The 23,070-nt window shown below is 37.1% G+C and overlaps 1 protein-coding gene and 1 long non-coding RNA gene across 2 annotated transcripts; both read right to left on the minus strand.

Moving 5' to 3' along the window:
• Positions 1-13: 13 nt before the first annotated feature.
• LOC117206302 (organic cation transporter protein-like) lies at positions 14-12,735 on the minus strand (the record flags this gene model as incomplete). The annotated part of the gene is made up of 6 exons (XM_033445520.1): positions 14-284; positions 476-588; positions 1,195-1,493; positions 7,689-7,947; positions 8,705-8,888; positions 12,617-12,735. Coding segments are annotated over 6 exons (1,245 nt in total), but the record flags the coding sequence as incomplete, so codon positions are not given.
• A 2,965-nt stretch (positions 12,736-15,700) lies between these two features.
• Positions 15,701-17,055, minus strand: LOC117206301. The gene is made up of 2 exons (XR_004487380.1): positions 16,950-17,055; positions 15,701-16,005 (listed from the first exon to the last, which is right to left on the minus strand). It is a non-coding gene; the product is annotated as an uncharacterized LOC117206301 (long non-coding RNA).
• Between the last annotated feature and the right edge of the window lie 6,015 nt (positions 17,056-23,070).

Below are 23,070 nucleotides of genomic sequence, written 5' to 3' on the forward strand. Positions count from 1 at the left end.
GACTTAGGTTATTTAGAAGATTGATCAGTAATATAGAAGGGTGAATATATAAAAACGAAATGTACGAACTATTGGAAACGGCAGAAGCCCAGATGCTGAAGATACCAGAAATAACGAGGGAACCACACGCCAGCCATCTTCTGCCCCATCGATCAAGAACGAGCGTGAGGAACATGTCAGCAGGCAGCTCGGTTGCTGCAGCAATCGTGAACGTAACAAACACGTCCAGGCCTAAATTATCGACGTTTCGTACGTGACCATCGAACACCAAAGAAATCGCCATCCTATATTTCGTAAAACAATTTCATATGATAAAGAAAAGCACGCTATCATATTTCATGTGAGAAGCAAATTCCTTGCTTCAGAAATGAAGTATTTTTAGACAAAAGATATAAAACTGTTCGTGAGATTTTTACAAGATACAATTCCGATTTTACGTCAATCTATTTGATATCTGTTTAATAGCGATACGAACCAAATAACAATAAATAGAATCGTGATATTCCGTAGTCGTGGCGTTCTAAATAGATCCAACACGGAGTACGTTTTGTCTGCTTCCTCCTCTTTGCAGATTCTGGCACAGGTTTCCTGTTATTAGCAAATTTTTAACTAGTTAATGTCGTTTGTCTGTTTTTCTTACAAATTTATGTGAATCTGTTATGTGTACAAAGATTACGATAAAATCCGGAAGAAAGTTTATGTTATATTTGTATGAGACGATCCTTTCGAAATAGTTTACTTGGACGTTCGCAAATTTTTTCATTTTACTTTATAAAACATCAAACCTCTGAAAGTCGATTATCTCCTTATATCGTACATTAATGTTAATATTGCCATGATCTATTCATAGACTGAGCAGTTTCCAAATGTTTAATCTATTTGTATAAAAATTTTCAAAGATAAAAACAATATACAAATTCAATAAATAACATTACAGAAATAGACAATAACAGACAATAACAGAAATTGACAGCAATTTATCGCTGGCAATTTAGGTGATGAATAAGATATAAAATTACTAGGTTGTAAACAAATTTTCATTACGTAAAAGACCCAATTAGACTTCTATTCAAAGAAAATGATTATATGATATGCTTAAAGGCATATAAATTGGTATTTATAGAACGCACATAAAGCAGGAAAGATCATAAAAGTAGAAAATACGGAAAAGATTGCGGTAATCGGTTTATTTACCCGGAATCGTCTATAGATGTCATCGGGCACCTTGGTGCCGTTGATTCGCTCGAATTTACCAAGGATTTTAATGGCCCTCTCTATCTGACCTTGACTGACCAGCCATCGAGCGCTTTCCGGTATCAACCATGGCGTACCTACGGCTAGAACAAGAGGAACTGAGGTGACAATACAGGTCATCCTCCAGTCGGCCAAATAATAGGCGATCCAGGGTAGAATGCAAGTTGCAAATGTGAAGAATATTGCGATCGACATATTCGCCACGAATGTCATCCACTTTGGTCCAACGTATTCTAATACTGGAATAAAAAACATAATATTTAGAAGAATCATCTGTGAAAGAAATATTCTGTGAATAAAGAATGGAACAATATATTAGGTTGTCGCAGAAATTTCTTTCGTCTCGTAAGGAGATAATAGACGCATACTATTTTTTGTTTTATATTATTTTATTGAATTATATTCATTGGGACAAAATAGATCATACGTAATTCAATAAAATAATATAAAACGAAAGAAACTTTTGGGGCAACTTAACGCAATATGAAGAAGAAAAATTTGAGTTACAAATATATAAAAAGTAGATATACAATATATAGATTAATTTAACAAACGTGTTTAGTTCTACGATTAAATCGTGTTTAGATCTAATAACAAGGACTTTAATAATTTTCCGATGATTGTTCAAGCCCATTTAAATTTCCGTAAGTGTTTCGATACTTATCGACAAGAATACGTTTCTATTTACGAATTATACAGGGTGGTTAGTAACTGGTGGTACACGCGGAAAGGGGATGATTCTACGTGAAAAAAGAAGTCGAAAATATAGAATAAAAATTTTTCGTTTGAGGCTTTGTTTTCGAGAAAATCGACTTTGAATTTTCGCTCGGTACGCGTGCACTTTATCACGTCTCGTTATAACGGATCTCACTGTAGATCGTTGTCTCAATTGACGTTATTTTTAAAATTTTTAAAATTTTTAAAATTTTTAAATTTTTAAATTTTTAAATTTTTAAATTTTTAAATTTTTAAAATTTTTAAATTTTTAAATTTTTATTCTATATTTTCGACTTCTTTTTTCGCGTAGAATCACCCCCTTTCCGCTTGTACCACCAATTACCAATCACCCTGTATTTTTTAAAGATACAAAAGGTAGAATCACGCGTAACTAGCAATATCATAAATTAACTGTGAATAAACGGATCGTTAGAGTCAAAGGATCATTTACATAATTCAAACACGAGCGTGTGTTACCTTGTTAAGCTATTGATGGTAGATATTGAAAGATCGATAAGCCTGAGATACATATTTATGTCGAAACGAACATTCTCTACGGAAAGTCGAGTCTAATTCGATGAAAACAATTGACTTCCTGAACGAACATATCGATATATATCCACAGTGCAATGACAAGTAAATATTACTCTATTTTCGTACAAGAAAACAGATTAAAACGATGAGAAGTTATCTTGAACAATTGAAGTGACCTTCGCGATGAATGAATCTCGCAATTTCACGAATACGTAGACGAAATTAATGTCTGGTGCGTATACGTCCAATAAATTAGAAACGCAAGGTTGTAACTCTTTTATCGCATAACAGGACAAGATGCGATAAACACGTGGAAATATATCATAGTGAACAACATCTATTTGTAGTTGCCGTAAAATAGGGAGTAATTGCTCTTAATGAAGCAACCGTGTTAGCCACTTAATAGTGGCTTGCTTCTAATCCGGAATCACCTTCAATTAGTTGTAACTAGTGGCTTCCTGATAATTACCGCTCAGTGGTTGTTTCTTTTTTTTTTTTTGCTTTATTATAATTGCGATGCTCGAACCATGTTTGCCATGGAACTCGCTTCCTTATTTAAGATCACTTTGTACCATTGATTTTTACTTTTCATGCTTCATAATGAACCAATTTATAATTCATAATAAACCAAAATGACGAACGTTCGTTTAAATCACGAGTTTCAGATATTTCTATTCTCTAAAATTACCTGAATTAATTTTTATTAAATAAAATAGCTATAGGATAATTCCACAAATCAGATATTTTGAGCAGATATCTCGGAATTTCCTGTTTAATTCGCCGTAAATTTTCCCAATACCCTCTGGACCTCCTACATATATATAACGTGTCTATACATAACTGTTAATTCATCATTTTCTCGTAATCCTAACAAACAATGCTTAAAAACTTTAACTACATTTTGGATTATTATCTCGCACGAATAAATTTTAAGCTATTAATCGCTTTCCTGAAAATCTGGGTTGGTTATCAGCTTCGGTACGAGACCATCGAGTAACTCCGGTACGCATGAACGGAAATAATCTCCCAGTTATATCCAAATGTTTAATAATTTTCTACATAGAAATTTAATGAAAAATAAGAATAGAAGAACCTCGCATTACAAAAATCAACTTCCATGAAATCTAAATATTATTTATGCTGTCTGTAATTTTCAACATCTTCTTTCGCAAATCATCATCACCATCATCATCATCACCATTGCGACAGCCATTCTAAAATATATGTATCATTAATTTAATAGAAAATAAGAGTAGAAGAACCTCACGTTATAAAAATCAATATTCATAAAACCAACAAAATATCGTTTTTTAAATATATGTATCATTCAGTTTGTATTGCCTTTACAACGCGTAGATAGGGCGAGGAGATCTCTTCTGAAGACGAGATATTATTCTCATAGAAAGGATACAGAAAGGAGAAGAAGACGTAAAGAAGCTTCTCTGAGACCACTCGTTTCATCACTTCGCCTCTCAAGGTTTACTGCCTTTAACATTACATTATTCGCGCAGAAAAAGTATTCGCTTTTCTCCCAGCTGTTTCCGTCACCCTGTAATTTCATATCGTGTTACCGTTCGATCAAAAGCGACAACTCATTTATTGTAAACGAAGATTCCGTGCGGCACAGTTAGCAAAAATAAATTACAGACGATCGTATTAATAATAATAATCTGACCGATATCTCGCAATGCGACCAATCGATAAACGCAAGCACCGTCCAACGCAAGGACGTTGTTAACGTTTCGAAACTGATTAACGTTCGTTCTCTTCTTTCTTTTCTTTCGTTTCTTCCTTCTCGCCTGTTGGCTCGTAAAAGTATCTTAGCATTTATAGACATTCTTTATTTATTTATATTTATTATATATGATGGTATCATAATTAGTACAATAAAGTATTATTACGTTTCTGTTATATATTCATGAATATATTGGAATTTCATTAGGATCGTAATAAAGTCGTAAAAAAATAATTATATCGAATATGACGTCAGAATTATAAATACGGTTATTATAATGCAGAGTTTCAATTAAGTAAATTTAAAAATCTATATACAAGATACAAAATTATTTAGCGTAATTATATATTTCTAGGTTTATACGCTTTGCAGTCTCATATTTTCCTCTCACTGTTAGCATTATCTGCAGTTTGTATGTGAGTTGTATGAAGTTGATCGAATTCTACGCTTTCAACGAGCTGGTCGAGTGAGGTTCTGCTTGAATAAGTTATAAATCCTGGCAGGAAGAAAGGCACGTGTTATTGATATCGACTGGTTAGCTGGAATGTTGAATAGGAATTTAAAGAACCAACTCAAACTTTATCGATAATAAAATATGGAAAATATGACTGCAAATAATACGTGAAAAATAATGGAAATATTCTATAGGATATTTGAATGTTTATTAGAGAATTTTAATAATAATATGGAACATAAAGAAGAAAGAAATTCGATGATACTAAATAATGATGATACTAAAAATTTCAGTGATTTTTATTAATATAAAATTAACATTAATATAAATAAAAACAAAATCTATTATAAATGATATAGACGAACTTTTTAACTAAATATCGTTAGAAAGAAAAGTGACACAAGTATACATACGAAACAATACAAAAAATCCGCATCTATCTAGAGAAATTTGTTATGAATTTCAAAGTCTGTATAAATACGTATACTAATACATAAAGCTTCTAAAGCTCTAAAGTTTTAATGTTTAAAAAAAAGTACAAAAATATTTCTATTAAAATATATATGATATTTTCCACGGTATTTTCTACGCAGTTTCTACAATTAAGGATTTCCTCGTTCCCATCGATTTTCCTCTAGTTGTGAGACCCTCGGATAATCACGTCCCTTTCATTTTATCTTCGCTACGCTCGATTATAAATACGGAACTGAATATAGAATTATTTGCAAATCAATGAATCCGATGATGTAATTTGTTACGCGCTCGAAACGAATTAGTATCACTTATCTTAGTTTCAATCAATATCTCACTTTCTCAAGTCATTGATTAAAATACGATTTACACTCGTACAGATCGAGCCTTCTCTCTCAATATTTCCGTCGAATATTCGTGATCAATCGTTTAATCGACCTTGATAATTAGAATAGAAATAAGAAAATTCGAACGCCAAATCATTAACGAACCAGCCACGAATCTCGTCAACTTGGCCTTGTTTTGTCGAACAAATTGTAAATTTTTCCAACCTCGGCTTGAGTCATCGATTCAGGGTTAATGCACGTCACCTGAGTTTCTTTGGTCTCGATTTTCACAATTGGAATGCTGTCTGCAGGACAAACTTGCTATTCGATCAAGAAAACTCGTTTCAATGACTCGTCTGATGAACTTTCAATCAGCGTTCTTACGTTTCAACAGAGTCTCTTCAAAAGTTTCAATCAGGGTCTTAACGCTGTACTTTCAGGGTATAAAATATCTTTCAAGACAGAGACTAGTCTAGATTTTCTCTTCAGTATATTGATATTAGAACAATAACTGGAAAATATATTTCTACAGTATTATAATTGAAATTTTTTCATGTAGAGTTATAATAAAATTTTGTATTATAAATTGCCTGTATTATGGATATCAGACAATGAATTCAGCATGAATTATATCGATCTTATATTAAACAATTTATTAGAATTTTCAATGGAATATTTAAAATGTTACTTGATTGTTTTATATTATTATGTGATATTTTTACGAATTTTAAATAAGTTTGCTAGAAGAAGATGTTCATTTTAATTAAAACCATATACATGTATGTATGTATATATGTAGTATCGTGGACGAAAGGCCTGGGAAATATCGGACGAACTATGAACAGTGTCGCGAGAGCCGAGGCGCCGTCGGGCCCATCAATGTGTCATCGGTCTTTTCAAGTGTATAGTTTCGTGGAAATGACCTACGTGACCCTGGCCACGAGCGTCTGCAGAACACGTGTGCGGTGGGCCTAGGAAAAGGGCAACAGAATGCGACAACGGCCAGAGAGGGTTAGTCGAGAAACAGTGTTCGAGTCGAGAAACAGAGTGCGAGCGGAGGAGCCGAGTGCGAGTCGAGCGGAGACGGAGGTTGCGAGTGGCGTTGCCGAGAGAGTGTGGATTGCGCTGTGTTCTGTACGTTTGGTATGAATAGTTCAAGTTAAGCCACAATCGTCTTTTCTGTCTGATTAACATCTCTATTGTCCACTCTTTGTAAACATATTACATCACGATATTACATATATATACATAGATTTGTAGTTGTGGAAGCGTTCGTTGTAGAACCATTCATTCGTTACCTTCGCTTTCCGTTGGGAAGTGAAAATTTATGAAAACCCTGGTATGCTATAGTTGTCCAGAAATGAAAAGCAATTTTGAACAACTAATCCTTTGTAATCAGAATATTGTCTCGTTAAAAGAGAAAACAAAATTAATACATAACTGATCGCGAAAACATAATTGATCGCGAGTATAGAGGGAAAATATTAGTATAGAAAATGATTGCGAACTAACTACCTTTAAATATTATAAATATTCAATGGTATATATAAATCCAAATATCTTAAAGTTTCATATTTTTATCTTGCATGAAATTCTTATAAAACAGGAAAATTAATTTTTCTCTGTCTCTCTCCCTCTCTTTGATATAAACGCCGCAGTTAAAAAATAAATATGTATGACCTCATGTATATTCATATGTATTTAAGCATCTTTCTTCGTAACTTTGAATGGTTTTCAATTTCATTTAAATTGTTGCATGGCAACGTGAGTTCTGTTGCAAAATTCATATACTTGTAGAAACGTCAGTCGTAAATCAAGCATAACAACAGTTTTACAGTATGTTGTAGAGATTACTTTGTTATTTAAACTTAGAGATCTTTCTGCTTACAGTAATTACAAAAAGTAACTGTACACCATCGTATTTAGAACAGCATTTATATATATACCAATTAATTAAGACTAAGTCTTAAGATAAGACTGATTAAAATATTAGCTTTCGTATCATTTGTAATACTTTCATACATGCTTATAAATAATTAATGCTATCAAAATGAAACGTAAAAACTGATTTAAAAAAAAGGAAGAGAGACGCTTCATTGGGAAATAAGGATACATACGTACAAGTACTTTTTGTAGCCACTGTGTGGCTTTCAAACTCAATTCCAGGGCAAAAAAGAAATTATTGAAAAACGGTTACCTAATATGTACATCATAGTGAAGCAATTATCAAAGGCGAATCCAACGAAAAAACGACACAAAGTGAACTGCCAGAAGCTACCCGTGAACGCAGTAGCCACCCTAGCGAGAAATCCCATTAAATTAGCTCCGAGCAAAGCTGGTATTCTTCCATATTGATCAGCAACCCATCCAAAAATTAATCCTCCGAAGATAGCGCCGATGAAGAAGATACTTTGAGCTATGGTTGGCAGTGCATCATACTGACAAACCCATCCCAGCTGCAACAGAAAACTACAGTCGAATGATTTACTTCTGATCACGATCAGCATCACGGGAATCTTATAGCAATTTCAACGCCTCGATTAAACGAATTTTCGATCAAAGTTTCGAAATTCCTAATGAAGCGCGCCTCTGTCCTTTTTCCTTTCCCTTTGAGGAAAAAAGAAGGAGAAGCTTAAGACCCTGCGCGTTCTCGCGTCCTTCTTCTGGATGCTTCCTACCCCTCGATGAATAATTCTCCTCCTGACGAGCGACGCAAAGTTCATGGAAATCCACTGGAGCAAAAAGTCTTGCAATTTATGTCGAACAAATCTGTGTGTTCGCGCTGTTGCTCGTTATAACGTTTTATTAAAGTTTCTTTTCAATCCGGTATTTTCATTTTCAGTTTCATTTTCAGATTGTATTTTATTTGGCAATGTAACGCTTGAATTTAGAATGTACTCTGTAATTTCACTACATGCACTAATTATTACTGCAATATGTACTAGTAATTCTGTTACGTACTATAATTTTCCTCTGTGGAAATCGACATTGTTAATTTTCCCACTCCTGAACTATCGATCTTTCCACAAACGTTTATTCGACCCTTTTCATCGTTCTTCTTTCTTTCCAAAAATTGTACACTACGCTTATTTTTTATCGAAATAGATCATGCAAATAATCGAATACGACATACACAGTATAAAGGGATTGATTGATAGGAACAGATAAAATATTCAAAAAGCAGGAAATTACAAGTCGAACATTTTCTGTCACCTCGGATGCCACAGACGCATAAGGGACGGTGGTATAATTAAATTCCCATCCTTGTTGGCAATCTTTCGTTGGCCACGATGGGTCCGGTACGTGGCTTCCATTTAGCAAAATTTCCGTGTAATTTACATCGTACATGCTGCATCTCGAGTAACCTTCGCGGTTGACTGGTATCGCCAGCGACAGCCTGAAACGAAGGAGAAGATAACGTAGATTGGTTCACGGTCTTCGATGCCGATGGACGTTCCGACAAGCGAGTAATTAACGTTCTATTTGAAACTCGACAAAAAACATTGGGAATCTCGAGTATTTGTTGACCTAATAATATTGATTGTTAGTCGAGTCTGATAAAACGTATTTGATTGGAATTTCATTTAAAGCGAAGAAAGTTATTTTCAATTGTAGCTGGATGTACGTTAATTGCTGTTTTCCTGTCTTTACAAATTACTCATTCCTTTGTTTCATCAGCCTTTTCGATTATTATTGTCTCGTATTATTATTGTCGAGTATTGTCTCGTGGTTATTATCTCAACGCTTTTATCGTGTCAATTTATTGCGTTGTGTTCATACAGGTTTGTAGAATATATAATAAACAATGCAATGAGAAATGAAAATGAGAAAATTTTGAAGAATTATTAAATTAGGTAAATTGAAGGGAAAGAAGTTCTGTGAAGGAACCGGGTTGGATCTAAACAGATAATAAAGAAAGATGATCCAAGATTTGCGACCTCCGACGTATGTCGAAAACACTTACTCATTAATAACGAATGTCACTAAGATAATTCAGTGACGGTAATTGCGTCTGTTATTCTGATGAATGTTACATAACGAGATAGGAAGTCGATGTCATGATGACTGGCGCTGTCTGAATCAAATCAACCCTATTCACAACCAGATAATACCGTCAAACGATGTTTACATTATTATAATATGAAATCCAATTTGAAGGCTTCGTGAATTTCTATTATCCTTCAATGAAATTATGAAATAATGGCGCAATTTAATGATAAAGATTATTATTATTTCATTAGGCTTGCTGTATAATTTGCTAGATTGTCTTCAACCAGATAAATATATCAATAATTTTGGCAATGGCTATCATCACATACTTTATCGAAAGAGAGAACATTGGTTCTCTTTGATTTTCGATCGTTGAATCGTCGAAAGAAAACTTCGCGGCTCAAAAAAGTTCTCCTACAAACACGTACATAGCATAAAAATCGGTAACACGCGGAAGTTCTACAGGAAAAAAATCAAAAAGACTTGCTGAGCAAGGCAAGAACTTTCCAATAGAAGGTGAGCATAATAATAAATAACACTTGCACGGATGCTTGCGGAGGAGTCGTTGACTATATTAAACTAATACTAATTATGAAACAATGTAACAGTAACGGTACTAGTCGTAATTAACATACTATCGTTAACATTATCGTGATATCGAAATTTCTTCCCACAAGTTCACCGATTAATTGCATCGATTTGCGAAATTCTTAGTGTTCGATGATTATCATAGTCGAGGAAAGGTATTTACAAGACATTAACATCCGCATCTAATCACATCTCGTAGCATCGCGACTTATCACGCGTATCGCCTAACCTTTACATGAATATTGAACGAACGAACACTTCGAACGCATTATGCAAGTGTACGTTACGTTTTTCAGTCGCCGGTAAAAGCTTTCAAAAACGAGTTAATGAGCGAATGATACGTGGCTTGCGCGAAAGAAACGAATGCTTGCCCATAGAATAGCTGAAAATGATTCGAAAAGTATACTAGCAAAATAACAATAGATTCAGATAACTGACCAGTTGACCAGGATTAGTCACAGCCTTTTAACAATTCTATCGATTTTTTGCTACTATTATACTTATTTACTCCAAAGCTAAGATCCTACCTAGGCTAAACTAAACGTTAACTATGACTCACAGTTGGAAAATGTACTTATCTTATACGTAATCATTTATCAATTACTGAGTTCGTTAAGTTCTATTTTTGTTTACTGAAAGGAAAAAATCTTCCATTAATTAATCATCGCTATATCGTTGTTTGCTATTGTCTTTCGTCTGATCGACAATCATTTACCCATTCCATCGTTGTAGAACTCTTCATTTCTGGTTCCTATAATCTGGTATTTAATATCATCGAATTTATTTTGAAGCACGTGCACGTGCCAAAAAATTAGGTCACGGAAGTTTTATGCATTTCTGTGAAATCTGAAAGGGCAAAATTGCAAAGTACACGTGTGACACATGGAAATATATAAAACATCGGAAAGTAGCACGCTTTGTAACGTTTAATCGAGGTAAAACAATTTTTTATCCAGCTTCTAGTTTTTTCTTTCGCTTCCTTTATATTCTGAAAAATATGCGTAAAAATCCGCAGGCTACGTATTATGACGTAAACGGAATGGAACGAATCAATAATAGAATAAATTAAATAATATTAATATTAAAATATTAAATAATATTAATATTAAAATATTAAATAATATTAATATTAAAATATTAAATAATATTAATATTATATTAAATAATAATAATCGATAATAAAAGAAATTAAGGACAATGGAACACATATTCGATTTATACTAAATATCCGCGGCTGTCCTGATATTTATTGCCAGTCGCGTACATACGTTCAAGTTATAATTTCTAATACCATTAGAAAGTTAGGAGAATTTTAATCGAGAACGAGCTCTATACCCTTTGAACGTAATTTGTTCGTCACTTAATCGCTGCACGCGGTAAACACTAACGAGCAGCTCTTAAACAAAAGTATTTGTACGTTATGGTCAACAACGAGGTGACTAGTTATTAGCGCGTTCTCCTGTTTCATTGAAATTTTAATTGCATCAACGTAGTACGTTCTATGGTCGACGTCTTAACATAATTGTACGGATCGAATGTCTTTACGTAAAACTGTCCCGTGCATGTTGACGATTCGCGGTCAATCAACGATATCAGGCCGAATGTTACGTGCTCAACGCTATTTTTTCGCGTTCACGCTCTCATTGTTTGCGCGAAGGTTCAACGCGTTCGCACGGCGTACGCGATAATACGCGCTCCGGGAATTTTATCCAAGGAGCATTGTGCGAGCGCAACACGTTGCGACACCACATCCTTTGCCTCTCTCGAAACGTCTTAATAACGAATTATGGTGCAATCGAACCATGCGCGTATAGCGAAAATCAATCGTTTCTAGCCGTTCACTTTGAACACCGCGAAGGTTAATTTGGCAACTACATATATATCCATGTATTGTGTTTCTAACGATTGCCAAATGCTATTTTCATGCATATAGTGATGCCATCCTTTTGTTACGAAGGATTAGCATCAGAGAAATTTTCGGCTTATTACGCATATTGAAAATGTAACGTAAGATTCATCTTTTTTTTCAGCAAATATGCAGAGATACGCACAGGTGCGTTTGAGTATTAGAGCACCTACTGGTTACATTTATTGGAACGCTCTAGCGGATTTTACGCTGTAAAACATACGACGTGAATGAAAGTTCGGATTTATAATAAAATAAGCAGAAGATACAATCGGAAAAAGGATCTCAGCAAGACGATAGTATTAGGACAGCGTTAGGAAACGGTAGGCCAAGAAAAGCCGGTCGAAAGATGATTCGTAGAACTAAAGGAAAGTGTTGAGATATTGATCCGTTTCATAGCGCCGATGCGAGCGAAAAGCGAACTAAAAATTGCGCGTTTAAGCACTAAAATGTCTATATACTATCACGAAACTACGAAATATTACTAATCTTCTATTTACAACGAAGCTCGTAAGTCTCGTGACCAATTTACACGAAAAAAGATCGAGTTAGGGACACGATAACGCGTTAATGAAACTTCTAATCTCTAAATCTCTAGAGAGAAATCCTTAAAAGCTGTAGATCCTTAATAAACAATTTACCGATTACGACGATAAGTCCCCTGATGCTCGTAACCAATTTTACACAGAAAACGGATCACCAAAGTTGCAAGACTTTCGAGTTGGAGGGAATGACGCGTTAACGAGAGCGTCGCGACGTATAATGTTTACAAGGTTTGCGTGGAAATTAACACGATCAGGAATAAGCTGGATCGTTGTCACCGTTTACGATCGTGTTTCCGAGATGAAAGAAACAACTACTATTATGCAATCGATCGTTTCGAACTAGTAAACGGCGTAGCGAAATAAAACTCGGTGTAAGTCTTAACATACGTTCACTAGCAGGAACGTGTTTTATTGAAACTTTTACGACTCGCTACCGGCTGCCCCAGCCGTTGCATTATTTGAATAACATCGAAGGTTGTTGACCTAGCAACCGAACGAAGGTGCGATCCAATTGGATGTGGATGTAATTACACCTTGAAATACCTTTCGCGATTTGCAAGCACTCGCTAGCAACAGAATGTGCGATCGTCGTCGCGCGTCGCCGTTTCGACAGAATTAACGTCGTTGGAATCTCACAACGATTGAGAAACCGCATATTTACTTCGCGTGAAAACCACGATGAACGAGTTATGTCTCGTTCGGGCTAATTTCTTTGAAGTAGTCAATGTGTCGATTTTTAATTTATGCTTCAAATATGTAATATCGGAAGATAAGGATAGAAATTTTTTTCCGATTACTTACAATTTATTAATATTAAATTGAATATACAAATATAAATTGGACAGGGAACGATATTTATTTAACGGAAACTAAATGCAATACTCGTATCTATATCAAATAACTTTACAGTTATTTGATCACTCTCGTCACAACGAATCTAACACACACACTCTCTCTCTCTCTAACAACTCTATCAATTCTCACGACTCTACTCTTCGACGACTCGAAACCTCTAACGACTCTACTCTTCGACGACTCAATTAGCTCTGTTCTTCGCCAATACACTCCTGCTCGGTCGTGCTCGCTCTTGCTCTCGTCCTCTCACACACACACACACGCACACTTTTCGGCTCACATACTCTGGCCTCTCGATTGCCACTCCTTGAAATGTGGAACCGTACTTCTGTTTTGACGCTGCTTATCTTTTCTCGCGTCACTGTTACTAGGCGCTCTTGGATGTAAACAAACCACGAAAGACGACGTACACGGTGTTTTCTAATTTCAGCCGATCTCCAATCAAAGCTATTCTACGATATTACAAATATTAAGAATCGAAGATCCAGTGTGGAGAATTTGAAGGGTTGACTCTGAGATTTGAGAGTAATTTCAGAGAATAGAAGCTTAATTCCTGCGATTACTTCCTTCACATACTTCCCCTTTTCGGATCTTGACACTACGCAAGTCTCTTTCGGTCGTGCCGTACACCTCGCTGCAATATGTCCAAATCCGCTGCACTCGGAACACCTAACACCTTCTCCCCTCTCCGGACACTTAACACTTAGATGACCTCACTACCGCAAATGAAGCATCTTCTTTTCTTCATTGCATCTACAGATTGACTGGGCTTCCCGTTCTTCTGGGTTTTAGCCGGCTTCACAATCGACTTTGCTCTGCGACTCTTCTGCTCTTCGTACATCACTAACCTCTTCCTCAACTCTTTGATTGACGTAGCACCGTACAATATAGCCTTATTGTTCTCGTCGTCTATTATTCCATCCACAATGTATTCCACCTTTGCTTCCTCCTCTATGTCCACATGGCTGGCTATTTCGAGCATGCGGTACATGTAAGCCAAACATGCTTCATCACTCTCCTTTTTTGTTTCTTCAAGTTTCTGATGTACTTGCCTACTGTTGACTTTCCTCGAAAATTCTTTCACTAGCCCCCTCTTCAACTCATGCCAAGTCCTGGCATGACACTCGAAGCTCGCAAATATTTTCGCTGATCCCTTCAGCAGCTTCCTGGCGTAGACTGCCTTCTACCCATCCGACCACATGCACGTATCAGCGACTTCCTCGAACGACTCGAACCATCGTTCGACATTTTCACCTTTGTCGCCACTAAACGACTCTAATGCATCTTCGACGTCTCTAAAACTCAGTGTCGAACCAACACATGCCCTTCGACAATATTCATCACGGTCCTGATACACCCTTCGCGTATCTCTCTTGTATCCTCTTGCGTTTTTCTTGTCATCTTCATCCTCACTTTCGTCGTCGCTTTCTTCTTCCGACGATATGTCGTTACCATCCATGGCCGCTTGTAGCCGTGCGCGTAATTCTACTTTTCTTCCCGTCGTTTTTAAACCCAAACTAGCGAGGCGCTCCTTCAACTCCTTCGTATTCATTTTCTCAACATCTTCATCTTCGTTACAATCACGCTCAGCTCTCTGTACGTTTCCTAAATCTCGTTGACCGGTTAGCTCTTCACCGCCCGTCGATCCCTTAGGATACGATTGTCCAGCCCTACACGCACGATTCAGCCTTGCAATCAGCACTGACCTCGCACCCGATATAGGGAGGTTCATTCGCGCGAGCTTACTCCTCAGCTCCTCCAGCGTCGAACCCTCTTCACCCGACAATCGTTCGTCCCCAAGGTTTGCCATTTTTCACACTACAGAAACTTAAACAGTCAACGATATCGTCTTTTACCGCACCGCGTACGGGTAAATTCACAACTAGCTCGAATAGCTCTGTTAAACCGTTTCGTTTTCTGTCTTGTCCAATCCCGGACGAGCCCCCAAAAATATATAATATCGTGATATAATGTATTTACAAGGAGTGGACAATAGAGATGTCAATCAGACAGAAAAAGACGATTGTTGTTCAACCTGAACTATTCACGCCAAACGTACAGAAAACAGCGCAACTAAATAACTAGATAGCGACTCGACTTTTACCAAAACGCGATGAACACTCTCTCGGCAACGCCACTCGCAAAACTCTGTCCTCGCTCAACTCGCACTCCGCTTTTTTAATCACACTCTGTTTTTCGAATGACTCATCGTTCCTTTGTCTTTTTCTTAGCCCCACCACGCACGTGCTCCGCAGCCGCTCGTAGTCAAAGTCACGTAGGCCTTTTTTTGCGTAACCTATTCGACCGAAAGACCGACGATACATCGTTGGGCCTGTCGGTGCTTCGACTTTCTCGCGACATTGTTTATAGTTCGCCCGATATCTCTTAGGCCTTTGTTCCATGATACTACATATATATATACTGGTGTACTGGTCATCTTTTTTCCACACGTTTTTATCTTTTTAGCTGTTTGTGTATGGGCGCCTTATCAGCCAATCAGAAATAGCCGGTATTCTATGAATCCTTTTCTTCAATGCTCGAAGAGCTGGATATTTATCCAAAGCTGATGCCCCAAACATATACTCGAAATTTTCAAGGGCCGCTGCAAACACGAAGTCCGCCCATGTCGTCTGAAAAAAGGTTTGTATACATTTATTTTGTACCTCCTCTATTAAACAATTTTTTTAATTTACCTTGAAAAATGTGAAAAATCGAACTCTTAAATAAAGATCACTAGCTTTTTAGGAAGAATTTGGATTTTTATTTTATTGTCAGAATTTAATGGATAATTTTAGAAACTTCAACCTTTGGAGGTATTTGTTAATTAAAAATGACAAAACTGGTATTATGTAAAAAAGAGTAATGTGTATCCTGAATCAATGTCGAATGGAAATTAGACAGTTCTATAAAAATAATCCTTCTCACGATTCCACAAATTCATAGCTTAATTAAATACAATTCTTCGGCGATATAATTACGAATACATTTACAGGAATTGTGTAATATGATAAATATCTCGTTAAAGAAATTGAAATCGTAAATTCCGCGGATAACCAGCGTTTATCATATAGAAACAGGGATTTGCAAAGAATAAAAGTGTAGAACGTTGAAAGGCGTCGAGAGAAACGTGATGTTATCCCGTTATTCGTTAACGCAATGCAGTTAAAAAAAATCCCGTAGGAAGATTACGATAATAGATAACCTGAGTCGAGTGTTTGTCGGGGGATCTAAAAGATTCTTTCGAGTTGAGCGTCTGAGATTGCAGAGCAGAAAATTTGGAAGCCATCGAATTCGTGATGTCGATAGAAATCTTCAGTTGGAATCGTTGTATCATAACGTAGTCTGCTTATTGTCGATAAGACTTTACTAAACTAAAAGTGACTACTAAAAGTTTCTATCCTCTAAATTCTATCTACGATTCTATAATCTAAAAACTGACTTTTGCAAACAAACTGTAACATTCGCTTAACGGAAAGACATACGTATCTTGTTTGTACTCGTCTTTTCACAATGAATTCTTGAACGTCTGTCTCTGTGGTGAGACAAATGCAAAGTCATCTCATCAGTTACTCACCTTGCTTCAAATCTCCAAGAGTATCGACGAGCACGTCGCATATCATCGCATCCCATTCGTTCTTTCCCATTAGATCGTACTTCCTCGCCAAGTATCGCGCCACAGCGTTACTGCGCTACCGGTTTCCCGCCTATCTCCAGCACAGGCAGCTTTTTATAAGGCATTGCTAAGAACAAACATGGCTCATATGAACACTGTGTAGAGGGAAACGATCGATAGGAAATCACAACACAGCTTCCGAGGCCGTTGCGTTCTTGTGAATAGATGAATCGAAATCATTTCGGTTTTAATCAACATGGCCTAGTAAAGAAATACAGAAATGTCTTCTTTCTCCTTCTTTTCTTTTCTTACGATTACGATGGACAGGGTATCGCGTGTTTTTGACTGTTGGGAAGAACCTAAAGTTTTTAAAATCAAGGATAAAAGATCGAGTATAAAATTTGTAATTCTCACGGAAAGGAACGAATCTGTCTCATGCGGTGTACTGAATGTACGAGGAACGATCAGTATCGTTTTGCGGGAAGACCTTATGCAATGATAGTGGACTTACAACTGCGAATAAAAAATTCACGTCGCATAATACCAGACACGGAAAAAATATTAGAAAATGTACACGGTTCTTGTAATGAAAATAGAAATGCAAGGAATATAAATCGAATGTCTCTTGCGAACGTAATTTTGTGTTTTACACCGACAGGACTGATTTACAGACTTACGTTGATTTTTGGTTTCTCTATCTGCAAGCGACATATAAGATTACATCGAAGACTATGCTGCGTAAAACTTTTATTATACTATTTACGACAGAAATGTCGCAACGGAAGATCGAATTTTATTTCTGCTTTGTTCTTTCGACTTTTTAGCTATGTTCTTGTTCATTTCCGAACTGATTTCAATTTTTTATCCTTTTTTCCCGACAAGTCCTAAAAAGTTTTTAAATTAACGAGAAACGTAGAAGTATTTTTGTATTCCTATTTTAAGTCACCTATTTACGGTTTTCTCAAAATATTCGAAATGCTTCGATTCATTGAAAACAATAAAGATTGCATCACAAAAATTCGAGAATCGTAAGTGAATTAAGTTGGTATTCGATAAACACGATATTACGGAAGCAAAACTTAATGAAAAGTTCGACTTTATTCCGTATGAAATTTTACTTTAAGTAAGTTTAGCCTGCACGTGAAACGAAAGTTTTATATACAGAAAAGTTTGAGTAAATGGTAGATACCTGAGAGTTGAACGATGAAAGTAAAAATCGATTCTTCACGCTTACAATCCTTGTATTCAGGCCAGAGTTCTTCGGGGATCCTCTCGTCGGTATACTCGATGCCAGTATGTGCAAATATGTACCGTATATGTTCGGCACGACCACGGGCATTGAAGTAGATTAGTTTGTAGGTAGGTTCGTCGCTCATTTTCCTTGCTCTGTCAACTTATCGAGAAAAATGATACAATTAACTCGTGTAATGAACAGACTGTGGACATTGAACATTTAGAAGGCTGGAATATGTGTTTTTGAAACAATTAATTATGTCGAAAAATATTTCAAACGAGATATAATTATGAAAAAAATAATAATTAAATGTATGTAAATGTATGTAATAATAGTTAAATGTATGTAAATGTAATAATTAAATGTAATTAGTTGTGAAAAAAATAATAATAAAAAGTAAATAAATGTAAAAAAGGAATTAAATGTAATTAGTTTCTTTATACGCACGCGATATTATTGGCGATATATGACGGTCAACTTTATTTTTTTAAATAGATATATTTGTACGTATATTTTTAGATATAAATTCATATATTATATAGATATAATAGTATATATAATATATATAATAATATATATGTCGGGTCTGAATCTCCGAGTCCGAGCTCGAGGCGCCCTCCCGGGGAGGGCTCGCGGGAGGTAGCGGTTCTGCGTTGAAGTTCTCCATCGTCCGGTCGCGCGCGGAGTACCTTTATTGTCGATAGTTACACTAGTGACGAGGGCCTCAGGCTTGATAACGAATCCGTGACCAACGGGAGGACAGCTTCCCTTGCTCTAACTCACACGTGCACCACTCCCTGCTCGTAAGGCACTCGACTTCCTTCACCGATCAGCTCTCTAGCAAGACTGCTCGTCATCACAACGACGCCACCGAAACAAGACTCCGGTCGAGTGTCTCAGTACACACGATCCTCCGATCGACGTACGATTGCTATCGGTTTGGATACTTGCGATTGTTTCGTTATGGCTATATTAGGCTCTAGGTTGCAAGGTTAGGGTGTTGTCCTGAAGTTCCAGAGGGGCCCCGGCGTCCTTTCGTCTCCGACTCGGCCATCCTGACACTTACACGTCCTCGTGTGTGGCCTGCTGGCTTAGTCTACCCGTCGGGGCTTCCACCACGCAGGCATCGACCCGGCGCTCGTCCTCGGGGCAATGTTTTTCTTCTCGCCGCGATGGACAGCGAGACGCGATGTGTCCCGGCATGTGGCAGTGAAAGCACAACGCTTTTGGTGGTGCAGCCGGTCGGCTTTCCTCCGGGCGTCGGGGGTCCTTCTTCGGTTCCCACTTCGCCCTCTTGCGGCATTCGAATGTCGGATGTCCGTAAATACCGCAGTGGCCACACCTGGTCCAGTGGGCGGGTGATCTGCCTCGTTTGTTTCCGGAGCTCGCTAATGACCTCCACGGCGGGGGCGTTGGCCACTCCGTGTATAGGAAGGGCTTCATTTCTCTTTGGAATTGTTTCACCGACGTGATGTCACTCGTGAGCGCTAGTCGTTTAAAACGTTCATCGCGCGAGCCCAGCAGATGGAGGGCGGTGGCGGCGAGTACCTCTTCCCTGGTTGAATTTCGCCATTTCGACCCCAGGAGGGTGATGATACGATTTCCGTACGCTCCTGGTGTTTCGCCGTCCCGCGGTAGTTCCTCGGCTACCTTGATTAGCGACGCGGCTGCTACTTCTTGGCCAACGAAGTGCGCGGCGAATTGTTCCTTAAAATCTGGCCAGGTGAGCTCGTCGCCGTTCATTATCTGCGTAAGCCAATACGCTGCCGGACCCTCTAGGGCACGGTTTAGGGCAGAATACAGTGCGCTGTTTTTCAGGCGGTGGTCCCTCATGAGCAGGCCGACGGCTGTGCACAGGCGGCTGTATCTGCGTCCGCGGCTTCGGGGTTGAAGCGCGGTAGCGATAGCCAGGTTGCCCGGTGCCCTTTCTTCTTCTTCTTCTTCTTCTTCCTCTTCTTCTTCCCTAGCGACCGCTTTAGTGCGCGCACGATACTCTTACGATCCCGTGTCGACAACGTGTGTTCGGATGCCACTTCTGATGTCGAGTCTGAATCCGAATCCGAGCTCGAGTCACATTCCGAGTCCGAGCTCGAGGCGCCCTCCCGGGCAGGGCTCGCGGGCGATTGCGATTCCGTGTTGGAGTTCTCCATCGTCCGGTCGCGGGTGGGGTACCTTTATTGTCGATAGTGACACTAGTGACGAGGGCCTCAGGCTTGATAACGAATCCGCGGCCAACGAGAGGACTATCATATAAAAAGCAACAGGATACACGAAATAATATAATTCTGACTAGGACAACATAAACGCAAGAAGTGTTGATATTGAAAAAAATATTTAATTTTGTATATAAATATTTTCATATTTAAAAAAGTTTCAGGAAGCAGGAAGATTTACAAACAAATAATATCATAAACCGAATGTTTCATGATCCTTTTCTAATTAGAGTGTGTGACAGCATGTGAGAACGTTTCTTAAAAATATGAATTATTGCAATTACTTAATCGCAATTATAAACGATTAAGACCTTCTCACAACGAGGCAATCTATCCAAAGTATAAAACTCGTTATACTTGATGAGAAAACAACTCTCTACTTAGGTTTCATTTCGTTTCATCGCGTTCATAAAAAGTGAATTTGTATGAACACATCGTGCAATTTAGTAATTAGGACCGTTGATCTCGCTGCAACATAGATGGATAGAAAAAAGCCATTTAAAATGATACAACGTCGGGAAGACAATTATGAAAATTATAAATGGAACACAAGATAAAATTGTTTAAGATTAATTCTTCTTTTTTTTTTTAATCGCGAGTGTTTGCAAACGAAGTTTCAATCTGTTTACAATGATAGCAATGAGAGGAGGATGTCTATGAAAGTTATAAATGCGATATTGAATAACATTTCTGCGAGTGGGTTTGTTTTTCGTTACAAATGTTTTTTAAACGAATCTGCAATCTGTTGGAAACAATGGAACAGTAACGGGACGACTGATAGGGAAATAAAAAAGATCGCGTTTTATTTGAACAGACAAATCTTTGAAATCTATTCGAAAGTCTATTTGAAATGGTACGAGCTCGAAAAGAACGGTGAATACTATAGAAGAAGGATTAATTAAAATTCTTATTAATCTGTACGCTTTGTATATTAAATACCTTGATCGATGCCAAGATAACAAATTATTATACAAAACAGTGAAGTATCCACGTCTGACATTAATATTGAGTATTACCATTACTGTAATTTAATTTTTAACCGATCCTGAAAATTCCTTAGAACGTAAAAAGTATAAAATGTTACTGTGCATTTCAAGATTAAATGCACTGTAATTTAGAAACAGTTATGAAGCGGAAACAAATAATTTATTCAGAATAAGAATTCTACGTATTCATGTTAAAAAAAAAGAACGTACTTATAACGCGTTTAAACTCCAAATGTGTAAAGACAATAAGGGAAAAAAATTAAATCGTATTTTTTGTAAATTCACACAAGATTTTATCCAAAAAAAAATTGGCCTGTACCGATATTTTTATTTGTCGTTACAAGTTACGAGGGTATTAAAAAATTGGCCACGAATGGACCAGAGATAAGAATTTATCAGACTTGCTCTCGTAAATTTCAAGACGTTGCATCGGATATTCTTGAAAATCTTTGGACAATGGCCTCGATATTTCGCAGCTTCTATCCTCGAAGCGGAAGAACTCGGCGTTAAAAGCGACAGAACTGGAGAAACCCGGTGACCGCGAGCCTTTCACGCTCTCGACAGATTTCTCATCCCTCGTAATCCTCCCGGTGTCACCCAATTTCCACCCTCGTATTGCGATTTGTTGCTTCCAACGAGGCGACACCTTGTCTTGTGATTTCCTTTTTCGTCGCGTGAAACACGACCGAACACTTGTTCAAACACATAATTCATATTTATCTAACTCGACAAAACGCCGTGTCATTGAAACAATAGCATTCTTTGGCTTTTATGTAAATTCCAATAAATTATGATAATGTTCGTGGAGACATTATTGCTACCTATTTTATCTGTCGTGATCCAAATTGATTTGTGGCTACGTATGTATATATATATATATTTGTATTTTCTTTTGTTCTTTCTTTTTAATTTATGTGATCTGAGAATTACATTTCTGAGAGTTCGGTGAAATTCGATGCTTTATTTTTATCAGTAGAATCTTCCTTGTCATTGTCAGAGCGCAGACGTTTACGCGTTTACGGAAAGTTTAAGGATACAAAAATACAGAAAAATGTAGAAAATATGCAAGAATATGTAAAATATCGAAAGTACAGTACTTCTAATAATACTTAGTAGCATGCTTACAAACAAATTTCTTTTGTATTTCTTGAAATTGCGTAAAGATTCGCGGTAATTATCGGATTTTTGTCCTCTTTTATCTGCTTTTTTTTATTCGCAACTTATATGAGATATGAATTAATATTCAACGACGTGCGCTCTGTGCCACGAAATGAATTATCTCGCGTTAAGACTGCGGCAATTCTTACGTTTGATATTTCATTTAACGAACAGCCGCGCGTTCCTGAGTTTAAAAACCGTCACTCTGAACTTACGCTGAGAATAATATCAGGAAAAGCGAACGAGAGATGATTAGAAAGAAAATGCGAGGAGCAGTGAGGGGGATATTACTAGACTGCGCTTTTTTGTGCAAGTATAGCACGATGTTTGGGAGTGTAAAATTTTAACGAATGCGTATAATATGAAAAAATATATGAAATATCCAAGGTATAGTTTTATTAAACTTACTTTTTATAATGCTTCGTAGGTAAAACAATTTTCTATCCAGAAATTTTATTGTCAGAATTTAATGGATAATTTTAGAAACTTCA

Source organism: Bombus bifarius, unplaced genomic scaffold (genome assembly GCF_011952205.1).
Source record: "Bombus bifarius isolate JDL3187 unplaced genomic scaffold, Bbif_JDL3187 scf7180000008003_frag, whole genome shotgun sequence".
In the NCBI taxonomy this organism is placed as follows: Eukaryota; Metazoa; Arthropoda; class Insecta; order Hymenoptera; family Apidae; genus Bombus; species Bombus bifarius.